General features: G+C 40.0%; 2 protein-coding genes across 15 annotated transcripts in view; one reads left to right on the top strand and one right to left on the bottom strand.

Annotated features, from left to right (window-relative positions):
* Window positions 1–16,021, bottom strand: part of KIF1B (kinesin family member 1B) — a 148,347-nt gene that overhangs the window by 64,784 nt on the left and 67,542 nt on the right. For all 14 annotated transcript variants that reach the window (XM_004272374.4, XM_049712536.1, XM_033432913.2 and 11 more), the window contains 7 exons: window positions 9,597–9,676; window positions 8,449–8,524; window positions 5,110–5,189; window positions 4,493–4,599; window positions 3,623–3,706; window positions 3,225–3,405; window positions 3,027–3,099 (listed from right to left, as the gene is read on the bottom strand). In XM_004272374.4, coding sequence (XP_004272422.1) covers window positions 3,027–3,099; window positions 3,225–3,405; window positions 3,623–3,706; window positions 4,493–4,599; window positions 5,110–5,189; window positions 8,449–8,524; window positions 9,597–9,676 — 681 coding nt within the window. The remainder of the gene's footprint in view (window positions 1–3,026; window positions 3,100–3,224; window positions 3,406–3,622; window positions 3,707–4,492; window positions 4,600–5,109; window positions 5,190–8,448; window positions 8,525–9,596; window positions 9,677–16,021) is intronic.
* CLSTN1 (calsyntenin 1) overlaps window positions 1–16,021 on the top strand; it is a 523,112-nt gene that overhangs the window by 54,169 nt on the left and 452,922 nt on the right. The window lies entirely within an intron of this gene.

Raw genomic sequence — 16,021 nt, forward strand, 5'->3', positions numbered from 1 at the left:
TGACCAATATAGGGTCATAAAATTACATTTTTATTCAGTATTGTTAACTGTTAGGTATGCTTCAGGCTGAAGGGTTAGAAATCAACTCTTGAGGACAAGAACTTTAACTGGAGTAGAAAGCTGGACTTATGGGAGGAAAGCAACCTCTTTGCTTTAAAGGAGCTTATTTATTTATTTTTATCATCTTTATTGGAGTATAATTGCTTTACAATGGTGTGTTAGTTTCTGCTTTATAACAAAGTGAATCAGCTATACATATACATATATCGCCATATCTCCTCTCTCTTGTGTCTCCCTCCCACCCTCCCTTTTCCACCCCTCTAGGTGGTCACAAAGCACCGAGCTGATCTCCCTGTGCTATGAGGCTGCCTCTCACTAGCTATCTATTTTACATTTGGTAGTGTATATATAAGTACATGTCACTCTCTCACTTCGTCCCAGCTTACCCTTCCTCCTCCTCGTGTCCTCAAGTCCATTCTCTATGTCTGCGTCTTTATCCCTGTCCTGCCCCTAGGTTCTTCAGAACCTTTTTTTTTTTTTTTTTTTTTTAGATTCCATATATATGTGTTAGCATACGGTATTTATTTTTTTCTTTCTGACTTACTTCACTCTGTATGACAGACTCTAGGTCCATCCACCTCACTACAAATAACTCAATTTCGTTTCTTTGTATGGCTGAGTAATATTCCATTGTATATATGTGCCACACCTTCTTTATCCTTTCATCTGTTGATGGACACTTAGACTGCTTCCATGTCCTGGCTATTGTAAACAGAGCTTCAATGAACATTGTGGTTCCTGACTCTTTTTGAATTATGGTTTTCTCAGGATATATGCCCAGTAGTGAGATTGCTGGGTCGTACGGCACTTCTATTTTTAGTTTTTTAAGGAAGCTCTATACTGTTCTCCATAGTGGCTGTATCAATTTACATTCCCACCAACAGTGCAAGAGGGTTCCCTTTTTCTCCACACCCTCTCCAGCATTTATTGTTTGTAAACCTGATTACTTGCAAACTAAGTATGTCCTCTGGAAACTAAATATGTCCTAGAGACATTTACTTTCCCTTTCTTCAATGGTCACTGTCTTTATTTCACAGAATAGAATGATCACCAGCCATCACTATTCTCTTACACCTAGTTACTCAAAGGTTGGTCCTAGCCACACTGGCATCACCTGGGAGCTGTTTAGAAATGCAGAATCTCAGGTCCCACCCCAGACCTGCTGAGTCAGCATCAGCATTTTAATAAGACTCCCAAGTTGTTGAGAAGCACCGCTCTACTGGACAGAACACTGAAGCAAGTCAGAAGACTCAAGTTTAAGTTTAAGCCTCAGAACCATGACTTAACAGGTATTTAAGAGTGGGCAGCATTTTTTAGACGTGGCTTCCTCAACTATAAACTAGAGGCAATATTTGCCACTTTATTTACATATACAGCTTCCAAAGAGGGTTGTTTTGGGGATCAAAACAATGATGGATGTTAAAACTCTCTGTAAATTATAAAGCACTACACAAATACAAGGCACTATTATTAACAATAAATATAGCTTAATTTACCTGTTCTCATTTGATCACCCACAGACCATCAGAGGCATGATATTAGATTATACTACATTATTAAGATAAAAGGCTCCTTCATGTGTCACAAAGCTTTCAAGCCCCTAATCACATTGTAGCCAAACCCTTCTGTTTCCATTACAAACTAAATGCCAACTAGGCCTCCTAAAGAGACTCTACCTATAACACTGCTATGATCTTGCCCCAAACACTTGATTTATTCTTACAATCCATTCTTTTTTGGGCTTTACTATAATTTCCAAGATAACAAACTAACTGATTTATTTAACCCACTGCCAAGCCTGAGAACCAAGCAGCCCTGGAAAAGACTGCTTTTGCACAAGTCCTTGGCTTTTTTGGCCCACTCAGCAATAGCCTCTCTTCTCCAAAGCAGAGCACGGCTATCAGGCTGTGGTTTACATGCTGTTGTTTACACTCGGTATTCTACATGGTATATTTTATGCTAAGGGAAGAAACCAGTACCCCAGCTTTCTCCCTAATATCCCCTTATCTAAAAAGAAGTCCATGAATCTTAAAAAATGAGGAATTCCTAAACTGTATCACAGTGTCCAAAGGCTGTTATGCCTTTTTCTTATACATCAAATGAATGCCAAGAAGCTTCTTATAACCAGGGCTTTGTAAACCAAAACTGGATGACTTTAAAAAATAAAGTCTAACTAATTGGATAAACTTATTCATTCATGAGATTCAGTTTCTACAAAACAAAGAAAATCAACTAACATCATAAAATGCTATAGCCATTAGCATTATAAGCTGCAACCATAAACTGACTTTTTCAGCTGCTCAAACAAACCCTTTCTCAACCCAGAGAAACAAGGCTTCCCTCTCCTCTCGGAGTTGGGTGTGCAGCCTCTACTTCCACTGTCGCCCCATATGCCACGGAGACCCTTACTTAGGATTCAGACTCCATGCAGGGAACAGAAAAGGATTAACACATGCAACTGTGCAGCAACACTTTTAGACACAGTTTAACTTACAAAAAAAAAAAAGTCCACCCAGCACAAGAACAATCCCCAAGTCAGCCCAAGAGCAGAGAATTAGTACTATCAGGTGATCAGAAACAAAACCAAGGCAAACACCCACCAAATTCAATATTCAGAGTAATTATTATTAAAAGAACCACCACTGGTGCATACTCAAAAACCACTATCAAAAGGAAAAGGCTACTAGAAAAGCTCCCACTATTTCCTCAAAAAGCACTTGGTTTTGATAGAAGACTTGACTTTAAGACATAAGAGGCACAGAAGTAGTACCTTTAAGGACAGTTTTTCAGGCTAAGGCTACCAGGGGATGTAAGTTCCTTCTCCATGAAGGAAATGAGAGAATAGTGTATGGTATCAATGACAGGTGGAGAAGCAACTGGGCGAGTGCTCATCTGTGGAACAGGGAAGGTGTGATATGAAAGCAAGCTGCCCTTTTCCTAACAGAGGATTCAGGATGCACTCCTACCAGTCTCTGCTGCTCCAAGAGAAGATCTGCTTCTTCCTTCTCCTTTTTGTATAGGATCTCCATTTCCTGTAGCCTAGACGGAAAAGAGAAGCAAGAGAGGAAAGAATAAATTGCAAAATCACTGAGCTGTTTCATGAATTCTGCTATGTGTTTAAAAGAAATGAGAGTCACGTGGACCACATCACATTTGTACATTACCTTTTTTCCATCTCCTGTTTCATATCAATTCCTTGTTTTTCCAGAAGCTCTCTCTGGGCAAACGTCCAGTCCACAGGCTCAGAGGGGGTCTCAGCAGAAGGAGTCTTCTCCCGCTCAGCCCGTGCTTGCTCCGGGTGGTTAAAACGAAACACATGGTTTTTACCCATGATGATACGGTTTCCTAGCACAGAACAGAAACATGGATGAGAAATCATTTTTTAAATGTGTTGCATCTAGGTTAATAACCTAACTCTCCCTAATGCAAAAAGACAGCTTTTGGAGTTTTACAGGAACATAAATCCTAATGCTGACTATCACTTCAACCTTTAGATAAAGAATTAAAGAGCTGCTTGCACAAGCCCTGTGTTCTGAAGACTTCAAGCCTCTTCCAGTCTCACCTGAGCGCAGCTGAACAGGCTGGGCCACCCTTTTGCCATTTACGTAGGTTTCTGAACGTTCACAGGGCTCCAGGGTTACAATAACTAAGAGGAAAACAAACTAATGTTAGCATCACAGACCACTGGAAGAAAATAATGGAAAGCAGGTGAGGATTCAAGGTGACTAGAATAGATTCCTGCAACCAACCAAGTGGCTGAGTAGCTATATAATAGTTCATTTTAGGGTACCAGAACCAGGGCTGTGGCTCAGAAACATTTAAATGAATTTGACAAACTTCAGAAGAAGATAGGAAATGTTAGCTTCAGTGATATCTGACAGTTCAGTATATAAAAACGAAAACCATCAGAAATCTTAAGTATGAGATATAGGTAATAATCAGAAACCTAAGATCCAAAGCTAATATTTTGACTAAGGGAGGAATAAATTATACAACACAAAAGTACTATAAGATTGTTGTTGTTTTGTTAATAACCTGGACAAAAATCAAGGTGGACTTTTTCTTCCCTTTTAGGTAAAAATAAATTCTACTGCCTTAAGACCAGAGGTTCTTCAAATCTCCCACTACCCAGGATATTTGTTCCCTTCTTACTAGTCTATCAAATAATTAAGATTCAAGACCAAGCCTAATTGCCTATGTCCCGCTCAATTCTTGGCAGTAACAAAACGGCTCCTTTTGTCCAGGCTTTTTTCATGTAAAGTAGCTATGTCCATGCCTGCATTTATAAGCAGCCCAAGTTTCTCCATTTTCAAATATTAGATTGTAAAAGAAAGTATCACTGAAAGAAAGAGACAGGGAATACCAAGCCTTGGGGATTTCTCATCATATAGAATGAAAAGTTTGCTGAAAAAGTTAAGCCAAGAACTCTCACCATCCCCACTGTTGTTCCTCTCGCTCCGGAAGATACAATGCTCTTCTTTAATGTGAGCCCCACTCAGCACGATGTCCTGGCGCCGCTCAGCATCTGCTTGGCCAACCCTGAACACAAGGGAAAGTGTTTCCCAGGGAAATTCAGACACAAAAAGCACTACAAACAATGAGCCTCTTTCTCCCAACGAATATTCTTTGGTACATACAAAAAAGGTATTGCCTTTTTTTTAAATCAGAGGCTTTGAACTGCAAACTCTATTTTCATATATGGTCAACCTCCCTACACCAGAAAAAGCAACGAAGGGGCAAATGATACACCAAATAACTCACAGAGCATCATAAAAACATACAAGTGAACTACTCTCCTTAATGAATTCATATAAAATGTTAGGAGTGAAATTTTACTTACGGTCTGCTAGGAAAAAACTACACATTAATTGGTTCAGCTGGTTAAAACACTTAATTTGAGAAGAGTAGAGAGGATAGTTTAAACTATTTCAGACAAGAAAAACAGCAAATTAGTAAAAGAAATTTTTCACAAAACAACTTCCCTTTAGCTATTCAATCGTCCTAAGAGAAAAGAAAACATTAAGTGACCAAAAGAAGAAACAAATGTACCTTGTAATTCCATCTTTGATGTAATAAAGAAGGCATTCGGACATCAGTGGGTCCTCATTGAGGTTAACAAGATGTGGCGTCTGAAAAAGGTTACAGATGATCAATTTGGAGCAAGTACCACTGAGAGGGCTGTAAGAATGACAGGGACATACAGGAGGCTGATGGCTTCTTGGATTACCAGAGTGCCTAGAAGAGGGACTGCTTTCATTCCTAGTTGCAATTCCATAGTAAACAGAAAACACTCTCTGCAGGCCTCCCCAAACTACACTAATGCATTCTATTTAAAAACCTGAGTTCTGGGATAATGAACAAGATCCAATTCTTGATAAGGTCAAAGCATAGAGAACACAAAAGAAAAATTAGAGCAGGCTGATTCTCTGAATGGATTAATCATAATTTTTGTAAACACTTGGTCAAAAATCTTGAAAGACAGCAGAATTTGCCACCCCTAAACATGCCACTTTGACATACGGATTATTTTGAGCTATTAGGCACTTGAAAAACAGTACAGGCAGAGAGCGGCTTTCTCTGAATCCCCTTTCCTGCCTAAGCACGGATGGTCCAAAAGGAACTCAGCTGTCAGAAATCCCCTCCCAGGAGTCTCATCAACCAGGAGAGAAAACTAGAAATTGATACCACACCCAGACAAACTTTGTCACAAACTATCATTCCTCCCATCTACTCTTGAAGGGTCCCTTCATCTTTCCTAAAAGCCAATTATGCTCCCCTGAGAGGCCTACCTTCCCATCCCCTTTCCCTATTAGGATGGTATGTAAGCCAGAATTCTAAACCATCTCAGGGAGTTACTCATTTTTCCCTGGGTATCTCCCATGTATACATGTTAATTAACTTCTTTGTTTTTCTCTTGTTAATCTGTCTTTTATTACAGGGGTCTCAGCCAAGAATTCAGAAAGGTAGAGGAAAAATCATTTTTTGCCCCCTACAACCTCAAGAAATATTTAATTTTTCATTTACTTTATAAAAATGTTCCCACATCCCCTATCATTTCCCTTTATAATTTTTATCAGTTCTTCCATGGTCCCAGTTATTGTCTTTAGTTTGTTAGTTTTTATCTTAAAGAAGAAATTAAAATTACTGACATTCAGTAATACATCTTCTAAAAATCCTTTTCATCTAACTCTACTATTTCTAAAATCTTTTAAAAACCAACCTTCTTTGGTGAAAATACCCCACTGGAATCCAAAAATAAGTCACATGGTCTTGGGGTCAAAATCTACTCAAGACAGTGCCGGCAAATATAGAAAAATGAAAGAAGAGTCAGATGAGCAGGTTAAGGAAAGGGACTGCAAAAGATGATTTAAAAGAAATTAGGAAAACCTCTACATCCTTCCAACTAACATCTGTCTCTACAGTTAACAGCTTTGTTGGTTTGAGAAAGTCAAAGCCCTCTGTGGGCAGCATTCTTTAAAACCCATCATGAGACTGGCCTAAAGAAAACGGAACCTCAAGAACAGGTTGGTTTTTTTTTTTCCTTTTCCCTTAGAAGTAACTTTCTCCTAGTTTATTGAGATATGAATGACAAAGTCTGTATTTATTTAGGTAGTACAATGTCATTGTAAAATGTGTCAATTTGATACATATACACATTGTGCTATGATTACCACAATCAAGTTAACACATCAGAAACAGGTTGTAAAACTGAATTTGGATGTGATCAGTGGTGTATCCCTTCCTTTCCTGAAGAAGTCTAGAAAGTTAAATCAAGTAAGAATGCTTTGGAAACTGGGATCTCAGTTTGGAATTCTGTGCTGTTCGTAATACTTATAACACACAATACTTATTCAAGTTATTTATAATTCGTGTTAAATGCCATAATTTTACAAGTTGTTATAAAAATTTTCCTCACAGTTCGTAACATTGAAAGATGTTATAAAATACCTTTAGATATATGCAAAGGCACAATCTAAATTCTATCAAGCCTATAACTGCTAAAATATCTACAATCATACATAATATATCTGAATAAAATAATGTCTTACTGAAAAATCATTGACCTATGGCAATATAAACATATGAAATACTGTTATTATTGTTCCAGGTCTAAAATATATATCTATGGCTTCCCTGGCGGCGCAGTGGTTGAGAGTCCGCCTGCCGATGCAGGGGACGCAGGTTCGTGCCCCAGTCCGGGAAGATCCCACATGCCGCGGAGCGGCTGGGCCCGTGAGCTGTGGCCGCTGAGCCTGCACGTCCGGAGCCTGTGCTCCGCAACGGGAGAGGCCACAACAGTGAGAGGCCCGCGTACAGCAAAAAAAAAAAAAAAAATATATATATATATATATAAAATGTCTCTAAATCAATTTTCTTTGTTGAAAATAACACATCAGAATTTATAAAAAAGAAAAACCTAACCAGAGAATCCTAAAAAAAAACCACAGGACTATTTCATATCACATAAAATTAAAGTACCAGTTGAAAACTCCACACCCATTCCATGCTAACCTAGAGAGACCATTATCAGACCCTTGCATGAAGATGTTTAAGTATCCAATAGTTAATCTGAAATCATATGAAGTGAAGGACCATTTATTACTAGTATGAAATATATGCTTTGTACATCAATATATGTTCTATTACTGTCCTATAAATAAGCATACAAAATAATCATTTCATAATAGTTTTCCAATATCTAATAATAACTAAGAAGCAACTAAGCAGGGGGTGGGGTGGAGAAAAAGAAAGAAAAGACCTTGCTATTCTAATTAGCTAAAAATGTATCTACTACTTAACAACTATGACTAGGTAAGTAGGACAGTAACTACTGGAGTCATTAAAAAAAAAAAACAAACTGAGAAGGGAGCAGAGGAGGCTAGACGGATGAGGACAGGAGCTGCTTTACTCAGTCCAGTGGTTGTCTATCACACAAACTGTAAAAGCAAACTGAAGCAGTAGTTTTCTACACAAACCTGAACAGCTGAAACTGCTTCCAAAGAATTATAATTCAGGGTTGCTGGCATCTGTGGGGAAAACTACATAGAAAGAGTAGCCAAACTGAAGCAAGGTATGCAAGGTTAGGCTAGGAATTTTAGATAAAGCAACGATGAAGATGAGGAAACATACTGAATCATGACCAAAAGTTACAGATTTATACTGCCTTGGATTTTATTTTATAAACAGTAAATATTTCTGAAAGCATTTTAGAAACAGGTTGGCCTTGTATTGTAAGATGAAATCAAAAATATCAGAAATTAAGCCAAGTCTCAAGACTTAAAAGAAAAGGAAGAAGAGGAGCCAGCCCTGAAAGACATGAAGTGCCTCGTGACCAAGACAAACAAAAAGTGTTTCTGTTTGTTTAAGTTTCACAACATTGTTCCCTACCTTTTTAGGTGAGAAAACCCCCAGGGTTCCTCCATCTTCCCGAATGGCAACTCCCATCTCAGCCAACAAGGCCTCTCTAGAAAAAGCAACAAGCGTATCAGAATAACAATACCAAAATGTCAAGTAAGTCAGTCTAACTTGAATTGGAAAATAACGCAGAGCAAAAGCAACTGTCCATGTTTAAAGTCAGTAATACAAATGTGAAAGAATCTGCTTATCCCATCATTAATGAGAAATTATTTCTAAGAGAAATTGTATATTCAAAATAAAGTATGTTCTTGTCTTAGGTAAAGCTATATTCACCCAAATAAGAACTTTGTCACATCTGACTTTGGAGGTAGACAATAATTCATAAATATGTCTATTAATATAAAAAAAGGAAGAAAGGAATATTCCCTTAAGGCAATACATCCACTTCAAAGAACCATTCCTTAAAATCCAAGAAAGCAATCAGAAAGTAACTTTGATATAGGGAGTATTATCTATAAATGTGATTTTCTCAAATATCATGTTCCCATGACCACCATCATATTCATTCAACAATTCTAGCTTAAAATCTCTACAATAGAGAAGAAAATTGTTTCATACATTCACTTTACAAACACGTTAGCACTCACTTCTGCCTCATCTTCCATGAAGGAAGAAGATAGGAACTAACATTTTTTAAATGTATATTTATTCCAATAGCAAAAGTATTATTTTGGATTATGTTTATCTTTAGGGTAGAGAATTGGGAGGTTAAGATAAAATACAGATTTTGAAAGTTTGCAACTGAAACTACTTAACCTCTTACCAAAGAGGTTCTAGAAAACATAACTCTGAAAGTCAGTAATCAGAACAGCTTTTTTTTTATTTGTGCCTTTATCAAAGGCAGTCTTTTTGCAAATTAAAAACTCTTCAATATCTTCAATTTTTATATGGATCCCTAGCAACATGTAGTACAGTAACTAAGAACACGACTCCCTAGGGAACACGTGAATTTCACTTCAGAGTGTAAATTGGGCCATAAGTCCCATACGGGTTTGTTTGTTTTGTATTTGGGGAGGAAAGGTTCTTTGTTTTTAACTTCTATTTTATCTTTTCTTACTATAAAAGTAATCTAAATTCCTCAGAAAATTTAGAAACATTCCAGAGTTTAACTTCCTGACCTCTCCATTCTGATGGCCTCTGTTTTACGCAGCTTTTCTTCCCAGGTTTCGTTCAACTCTGCAATGATCTTCTCCGATTCCTAAGGAGGAAGTACACAGTTAAGCACCAAAGAGTCTTATAATTTAACATTCCGTGTCTAGGAAGAGCAGCAAGAAGCAGATGATGCCCTTTTGAGGATATGAGGCAGAATCTAATTCGATGAGGTGGGTTTTTTTCCCTTTCTTAATATGTAAAGAAAGAAATCAGCCCCAGATGTATTAATTCTCTTTAAGCCCTAATAAAAATAGCTTAATAGTGTGTGTGTGTATATGTGTGTGTGAGAGAGTGTGTGTGTAGAAGGAAAGGTAATATTAGCATCCCAAAATGCAAAGCATTGTTCCTGACAGCCACTGCTACAAAAGAAAAAAGCCCCCAATGATATTTGTTGCTTTTCTTGAAATTATTTATTTATTTGGTTGCGCTGGGTCTTTTTTTTTTTTTTTGGCTGCACTGGGTCTCCGCTGCTGCGCTTGGGCTTATTCTCTATTGCGGCGAGCGGGGGCCATTCCTCGCCGTGGTGTGCAGGCTTCTCATTGCGGTGGCTCCTCTTGTTGCGGAGCACGGTCTCTAGGCGCACGGGGTTCAGTAGCTGTGGCGCACGGGCTTAGCTGCTCCACGGCACGTGGGATCTTCCTGGACCAGAGCTCGAACCCGTGTCTCCTGCATTGGTAGGCAGATTCTTAACCTCTGCACCACCAGGGAAGCCCTGCGCTGGGTCTTAGTTGCGGCAGATGGGCTCCTTAGTTGCAGTTTGCCCGCTCCTTAGTTGTGGCACACAGCCTCCTTAGTTGTGGCATCCAAACTCCTAGTTGCGGCATGCATGTGGGATCTAGTTCCCTGACCAGGGATCACACCCGGGCCCCCTGCATTGGGAGATCAGAGCCTTAACCACTGCACCACCAGGGAAGTCCCTTCATTGTTTTTTGTTTCACTATAATTTCACCACAACACCACAACACTGACAGGGTTCAGAACATGCTCGCCCAAATATGGTATTATCTTGGCATACTGAATACTTTAAGCTGAGTGATTTAAGAAATGGTACAAGTAGGAAGGGCTCTCTGAGCCCCTCTTGAAGCAAGTCGTAAGACCCTCATGAGATGTAACCTCCCTACACCTGGAGGAATGGAGCATCCTTATTTCTCAAGATGAAGGAACACGAAGAATATGAACAGATAGGCCTTCATTAAGTTTCCCCAGTTTACTATAGGCAGACCTCGTTTTATTATACTTCACTTTATTGCACTTCTCAGGTATGGCATTTTTTACAAATTGAAAGTGTGTGGCAACCCTGCATCGAGCAAGTCTACCAGCGCCATTTTTCCAACAGTATTTGCTCACTTCGTGTCTCTTGTGTCACATTTTGGTAGTTCTTTTTTTTTTTTAATTTATTTTTATTTACTTTTGGCTGCATTGGGTCTTCATTGCTGTGCGTGGGCTTTCTCTAGTTGCGGCGAGTGGGGGCTACTCTTCATTGTGGTTTGCGGGTTTCTCATTGCAGTGGCTTCTCTTGTTGCAGAGCACAGGCTCTAGGTGCACAGGCTTCAGTAGTTGTGGCTCGCAGGCTCTAGAGCGTAGGCTCAGTAGTCGTTGCTCTGCAGCACGTGGGATCTTCCCGGACCAGGGCTCGAACGTGTGTCCCCTGCACTGGCAGGCGCATTCTTAATCACTGCGCCACCAGGGAAGCCCACATTTTGGTAATTCTTGCAATATTTCAAACATTTTCATTATTATTACATTTGTTATGGTGATATGTGATCAGTGATCTTTGATGTTACTACTACAATTTGCTGAAGGTTCAGATGATAACACTTTTTAGCAATAAAGTATTTTTAAATTAAGGGTTTTTTTTTGGACATAATGCTATTGCACACTTAATAGACTACAGTATAGTGTAAACTTAACTTTTATATGCACTGGGAGACCAAAAAATTTGTGTGACTCACTTTATTGTGATATTCACTTTACTGCGGTAGTCTGGAACTGAACCTGCAATACCTTCGAGGTGCCTATACTCTTAACTCACATCCCCCTTTGTTCAATCACATATTCCCACAACTTTTCACTCTTCACCAAACCCAGCATAAAAATGTTCATGTTTAACACTTCTTTGGGCCTTCATTTCCTTATGAAGTCTTCCGTGTCATGTAAACAAACACTAAATAAATTTGTAAGCTTTTCTCTTGTTTATCTGCCTTTTGTTAATCTGGGGCCCCAGCCAAGAACCTAGAAGGGTAGAAGGAAAGATATTTTTCCTCCCCTAGCATACAGTACCCCTCTGAACACAACCCAATTCCCTTTCCCAGAAAGGTTTAATATTAATCTCATATGAAGGCACGTAGCCACTAGAGTGACAATTTCCCAATCTCTTGCTGAGTGTTTATTATATGCCAGAAATATAAGAACTAAAACATGTTTCCTGATTTCAGGAGCTTACTGTATACCAGAGAGAGAAGGAAGTAACTGATCATTCATTCATGCAGTAATTATATATAACTGCATTACATGCCAAGCCCTGTTCTAGGCAACTAGAGATATGGCAGGAAACAAAATTCCTGCCCCTCATGGGGCTTATATTCTCGTAAAGAGACTCAGATAATCAATCCATTTTAATCAGTAAGTCAAGTATACAGTATGCCAGACAGTGATAAGAGCTTTGTAGAAAAATAAAGCAAAGAAAAGAGGAATGTAGGGGGAGGGGTGGGTGAGGGAGCAATCTGCAGTGGGGTTGTCAGGACAGAGCTCATTGACAAGGTTCTACATAGGCAGACACAAAGGAAGAGCATGGGTATGTGAGGGAATAGGTAGGAAATGCCTGGCACTTTCCAGGAACAACAGCATAGCTAGAGCAGCATGTTAGAGGATTGTGAATGGGAATGGTAGGAAAAAACAACAGGGCAGTGTGCTAAGTGCTACAACTGAAGTGTTCACAGGTCTGCTGGAGGGTGGATGAGTCAAGGCTGAGTGATACTCATACTGAGAATGAACTGACCAGGCAAAAAATGGAGGGAGAGGGGTACCAAAAAGGGAGTTAAGCACATGCAAAAAGCAGGAGAAAATGCTAGTCCTGGATACAAAATTAGAAAGTCAGATGACAATGATGATAATGATGATGAGATAATAGTAGTGGTAGTGATTCAGGATGAGAAGTTTTGACAGTTCACAAAATATTTCATGTATAATTCATTTACCGGGCTATTGTATGAAGCCTCTGAGATCCCAAAACATAACTATCTACATAGAAAGAAATTGTGAATATGTAATACAATAAACCCTGAGGCATCTGGCACTTGGTTTTCTGGAACGAGGCATGGTAGCATGTTAAAAAGCCGAGTTGGGCTTCCCTGGTGGCACAGTGGTTGAGAGTCCGCCTGCCGATGCAGGGGACGTGGGTTCGTGCCCCGGTCCGGGAAGATCCCACATGCCACGGAGCGGCTGGGCCCGTGAGCCATGGCTGCTGAGCCTGTGTGTCTAGAGCCTGTGCTCCGCAACGGGAGAGGCCACAACAGTGAGAGGCCCGCGTACCAAAAAAAAAAAAACAAAAAAAGCAGAGTAGGGCTTCCTTGGTGGCGCAGTGTTTAAGAATCTGCCTGCTAATGCAGGGGACACGGGTTTGAGCCCTGGTCCAGGAAGACCCCACATGCCATGGAGCAACTAAGCCCATGCGCCACAACTACTGAGCCTGTGCTCTAGAGCCTGTGAGCCACAACTACTGAAGCCTGTGTTCCTAGAGCCCACTCTCTGCAACAAGAGAAGCCACCGCAATGAGAACCGCAAACCGCAACGAAGAGTAGCCCCCGCTCGCCACAACTAGAGAAAAGCCCACGCACAGCAACAAAGACCCAACACAGCCAAAAATAAAAAAAATAAAAAAAAATAAAAAAGCCAAGTAAAGACTCAAGGAGTCAGAAGAAACAAACAGGAGAGCATGATGATGATGATGATGATGATGATGATGATGATGATGATGATGATGATGATGATGATGATGGAAGAGAAGAACAATAACAACAACAGGCTAAGCTAGACAAAGAGCAAAACTGATAAAAGTTAGAAAAGGCCTGGGCGTCAGTAAGGTGAATATAAAGGGGACCACGCAGCAGGTACTCAGAAATGAGTCGGTTACAAAGTGGGAGAAGCTAGAACGAGCCTGCAGCGGAAGGCAGGAAGGTAGAGACAAAATCGCCTAAACTGGCTCTCATCAACCCCCGAGCACACACATAGGCTGAAAGACTAAAACAGCCCCCTGAATGGCATCTCTACACAGTCCTCCAATAGGAATGAATAACATGCAGTGCATATGCCAACTCCACTGCTGAGTGAGGAACCAACAAGCCACTTTAGAGGGCCAGCAGCCAAGAAAAACCCATATGGTTACGGTAAGGAATGAGATAGCCAGGGAAGGAAGTGTGCCAGGTGCCGAGTGGTCAACAGCCTACCTCTAACATGCCACAAGTTATTCAACAACTGAAACAGGACAGCATTAAATGCTTCTGCAAATGACTATAAAAGGGCAAGTATATATAAGCTACCACCATAACCTACAAGATTTTAAGGCTTATTAAACACTGCTGGAGGGGGATGGGGGAGGGAAGCACCGGGAGTTTGGGATTAACAGATGCAAACTATTACATATAGGATAGATAAACAAGGTCCTACTGTATAGCACAAGGAACTACCTTCAATATCCTGTGATAAACCATAATGGAAAAGAATATAAAAAAAAGAATGTCTATGTGTGTATGGCTGAGTCACTCTGCTGTCCAGCAGAGACTGGCACAACACTGTAGATCAACTATACTTCAATTAAAAAATTCAATTAAATTAAAGACAGCTGGATAGAAACCTTTACACTCTAAAGTGACAACTTCAAAAACAAAGGCATAGGATAACAGGATGTCCAAACCACAGCACCGAGACTAGTGCTTATTATATATACTGTGGTCCACAAGCCACTCTGATATTAGTTATGAAATACAAACTGACCTTTGAGATACTTAAAATATTTTTTTCCTGGTTGGTTATCTTCAGAAAAAGAGTGTATCAGAGCAGAGATTAATCCGGCTGTAGTAAAGCTATTCTATTTTGGGGCAACTATAAACTCACCCCAAGGAAGCAAAGTTACTGTCTAGGAATCCTCTTACCATCTTGCTGCCAACTCTAATGTGACCTCTCTCTTTTTACTCACCACCTGGAGGGTAAATCAGAATATGAGCTCCTTGTAGAAAAGTTAATTAGTAAGCTGAGTAAGGTACAATATACTTTTCTTTTTCATTAGGGCTTAAAAGTTGCAACTTTTATGTTGTCTAGAAAGTTGCTTTCTTTTTTTAATTCTTTTAATTTATTTTTGGCTGCTTTGTTGCTGCACGCAGGCTTTCTCTAGTTGCAGCGAGCGGGGGCTACTCTTTCTTGTGGTGCGCGGGCTTCTCATTGCGGTGGCTTCTCCTGTTGTGCAGCACGGGCTCTAGGCGCAAGGGCTTCAGTAGCTGCAGCATGCGGGCTCAGTAGTTGTGGCACACAGGCTCTGAGGTGCATGGGCTCAGTAGTTGTAGCTCATGGACTCTAGAGTGCAGGCTCAGTAGTTGTGGTGTACGGGCTTGGTTGCTGGGCGGCATGTGGGATCTTCCCGGACCAGGGATCGAACCCGTGTCCCCTGCATTGGCAGGCGGATTCTTAACTACTGTGCCACCAGGGAAGTCCCTAGAAAGTTACTTTTTTAAACTCTGAAGAAACGTTAGAGAAAACAATATTGAGTGTCATTTAGCTAAACTTCAGTGCTGGAAAAAGCCATTTATTCCAGAAACATTCTAGAAATATAGAGACTGAGGACCACAGAAACTAAGTGATTATCCCGAGGCCCCACTTCTCCCTGAGCCAGGTCTATAGTTGGGTTTCCTGTGTTCTGTTTTCCAATTAAGGCAGAATCAACAGCCTTTAAAGAAAATATTCTACTAAGTAGCTCACCATAAATTAAGGAAGAGTGAGGAATATTCTTTCTTCAAGCCTGAATAACAAACTTAGTATAAATAAAATAGAGATGCCAACAGGAAGACAGTTTTCAGTCTGAGTCATCAACTTACTCTGCAGGCAGGCCTGGCATGCTGGTCTCCAGAGCTGCCCATACCTCATTCTAGAAACCTAATTTTAAGATTAAACTGAAATTGGGATTCATGCTTCAGAAATGAGGAGTCAAGAGGACACTCTTTAAGGGTCTTTCCTTCCTGCAGGTACTGTACATTAAAAAATTCTGAAAAAACAGAGTGACATCAGGAACATTTTTTTAAGCTCCAAGGAGTGTTGGGCTCAGGCGTCATTCACTTTGATCTCACATCATGTATTATCTAGCTATTTGTACAGCACTGGTTAATAACTATGTTCATAATGC

The sequence above is a fragment of the Orcinus orca genome, chromosome 1 (assembly GCF_937001465.1).
Source record: "Orcinus orca chromosome 1, mOrcOrc1.1, whole genome shotgun sequence".
Lineage (NCBI taxonomy): Eukaryota > Metazoa > Chordata > Mammalia > Artiodactyla > Delphinidae > Orcinus > Orcinus orca.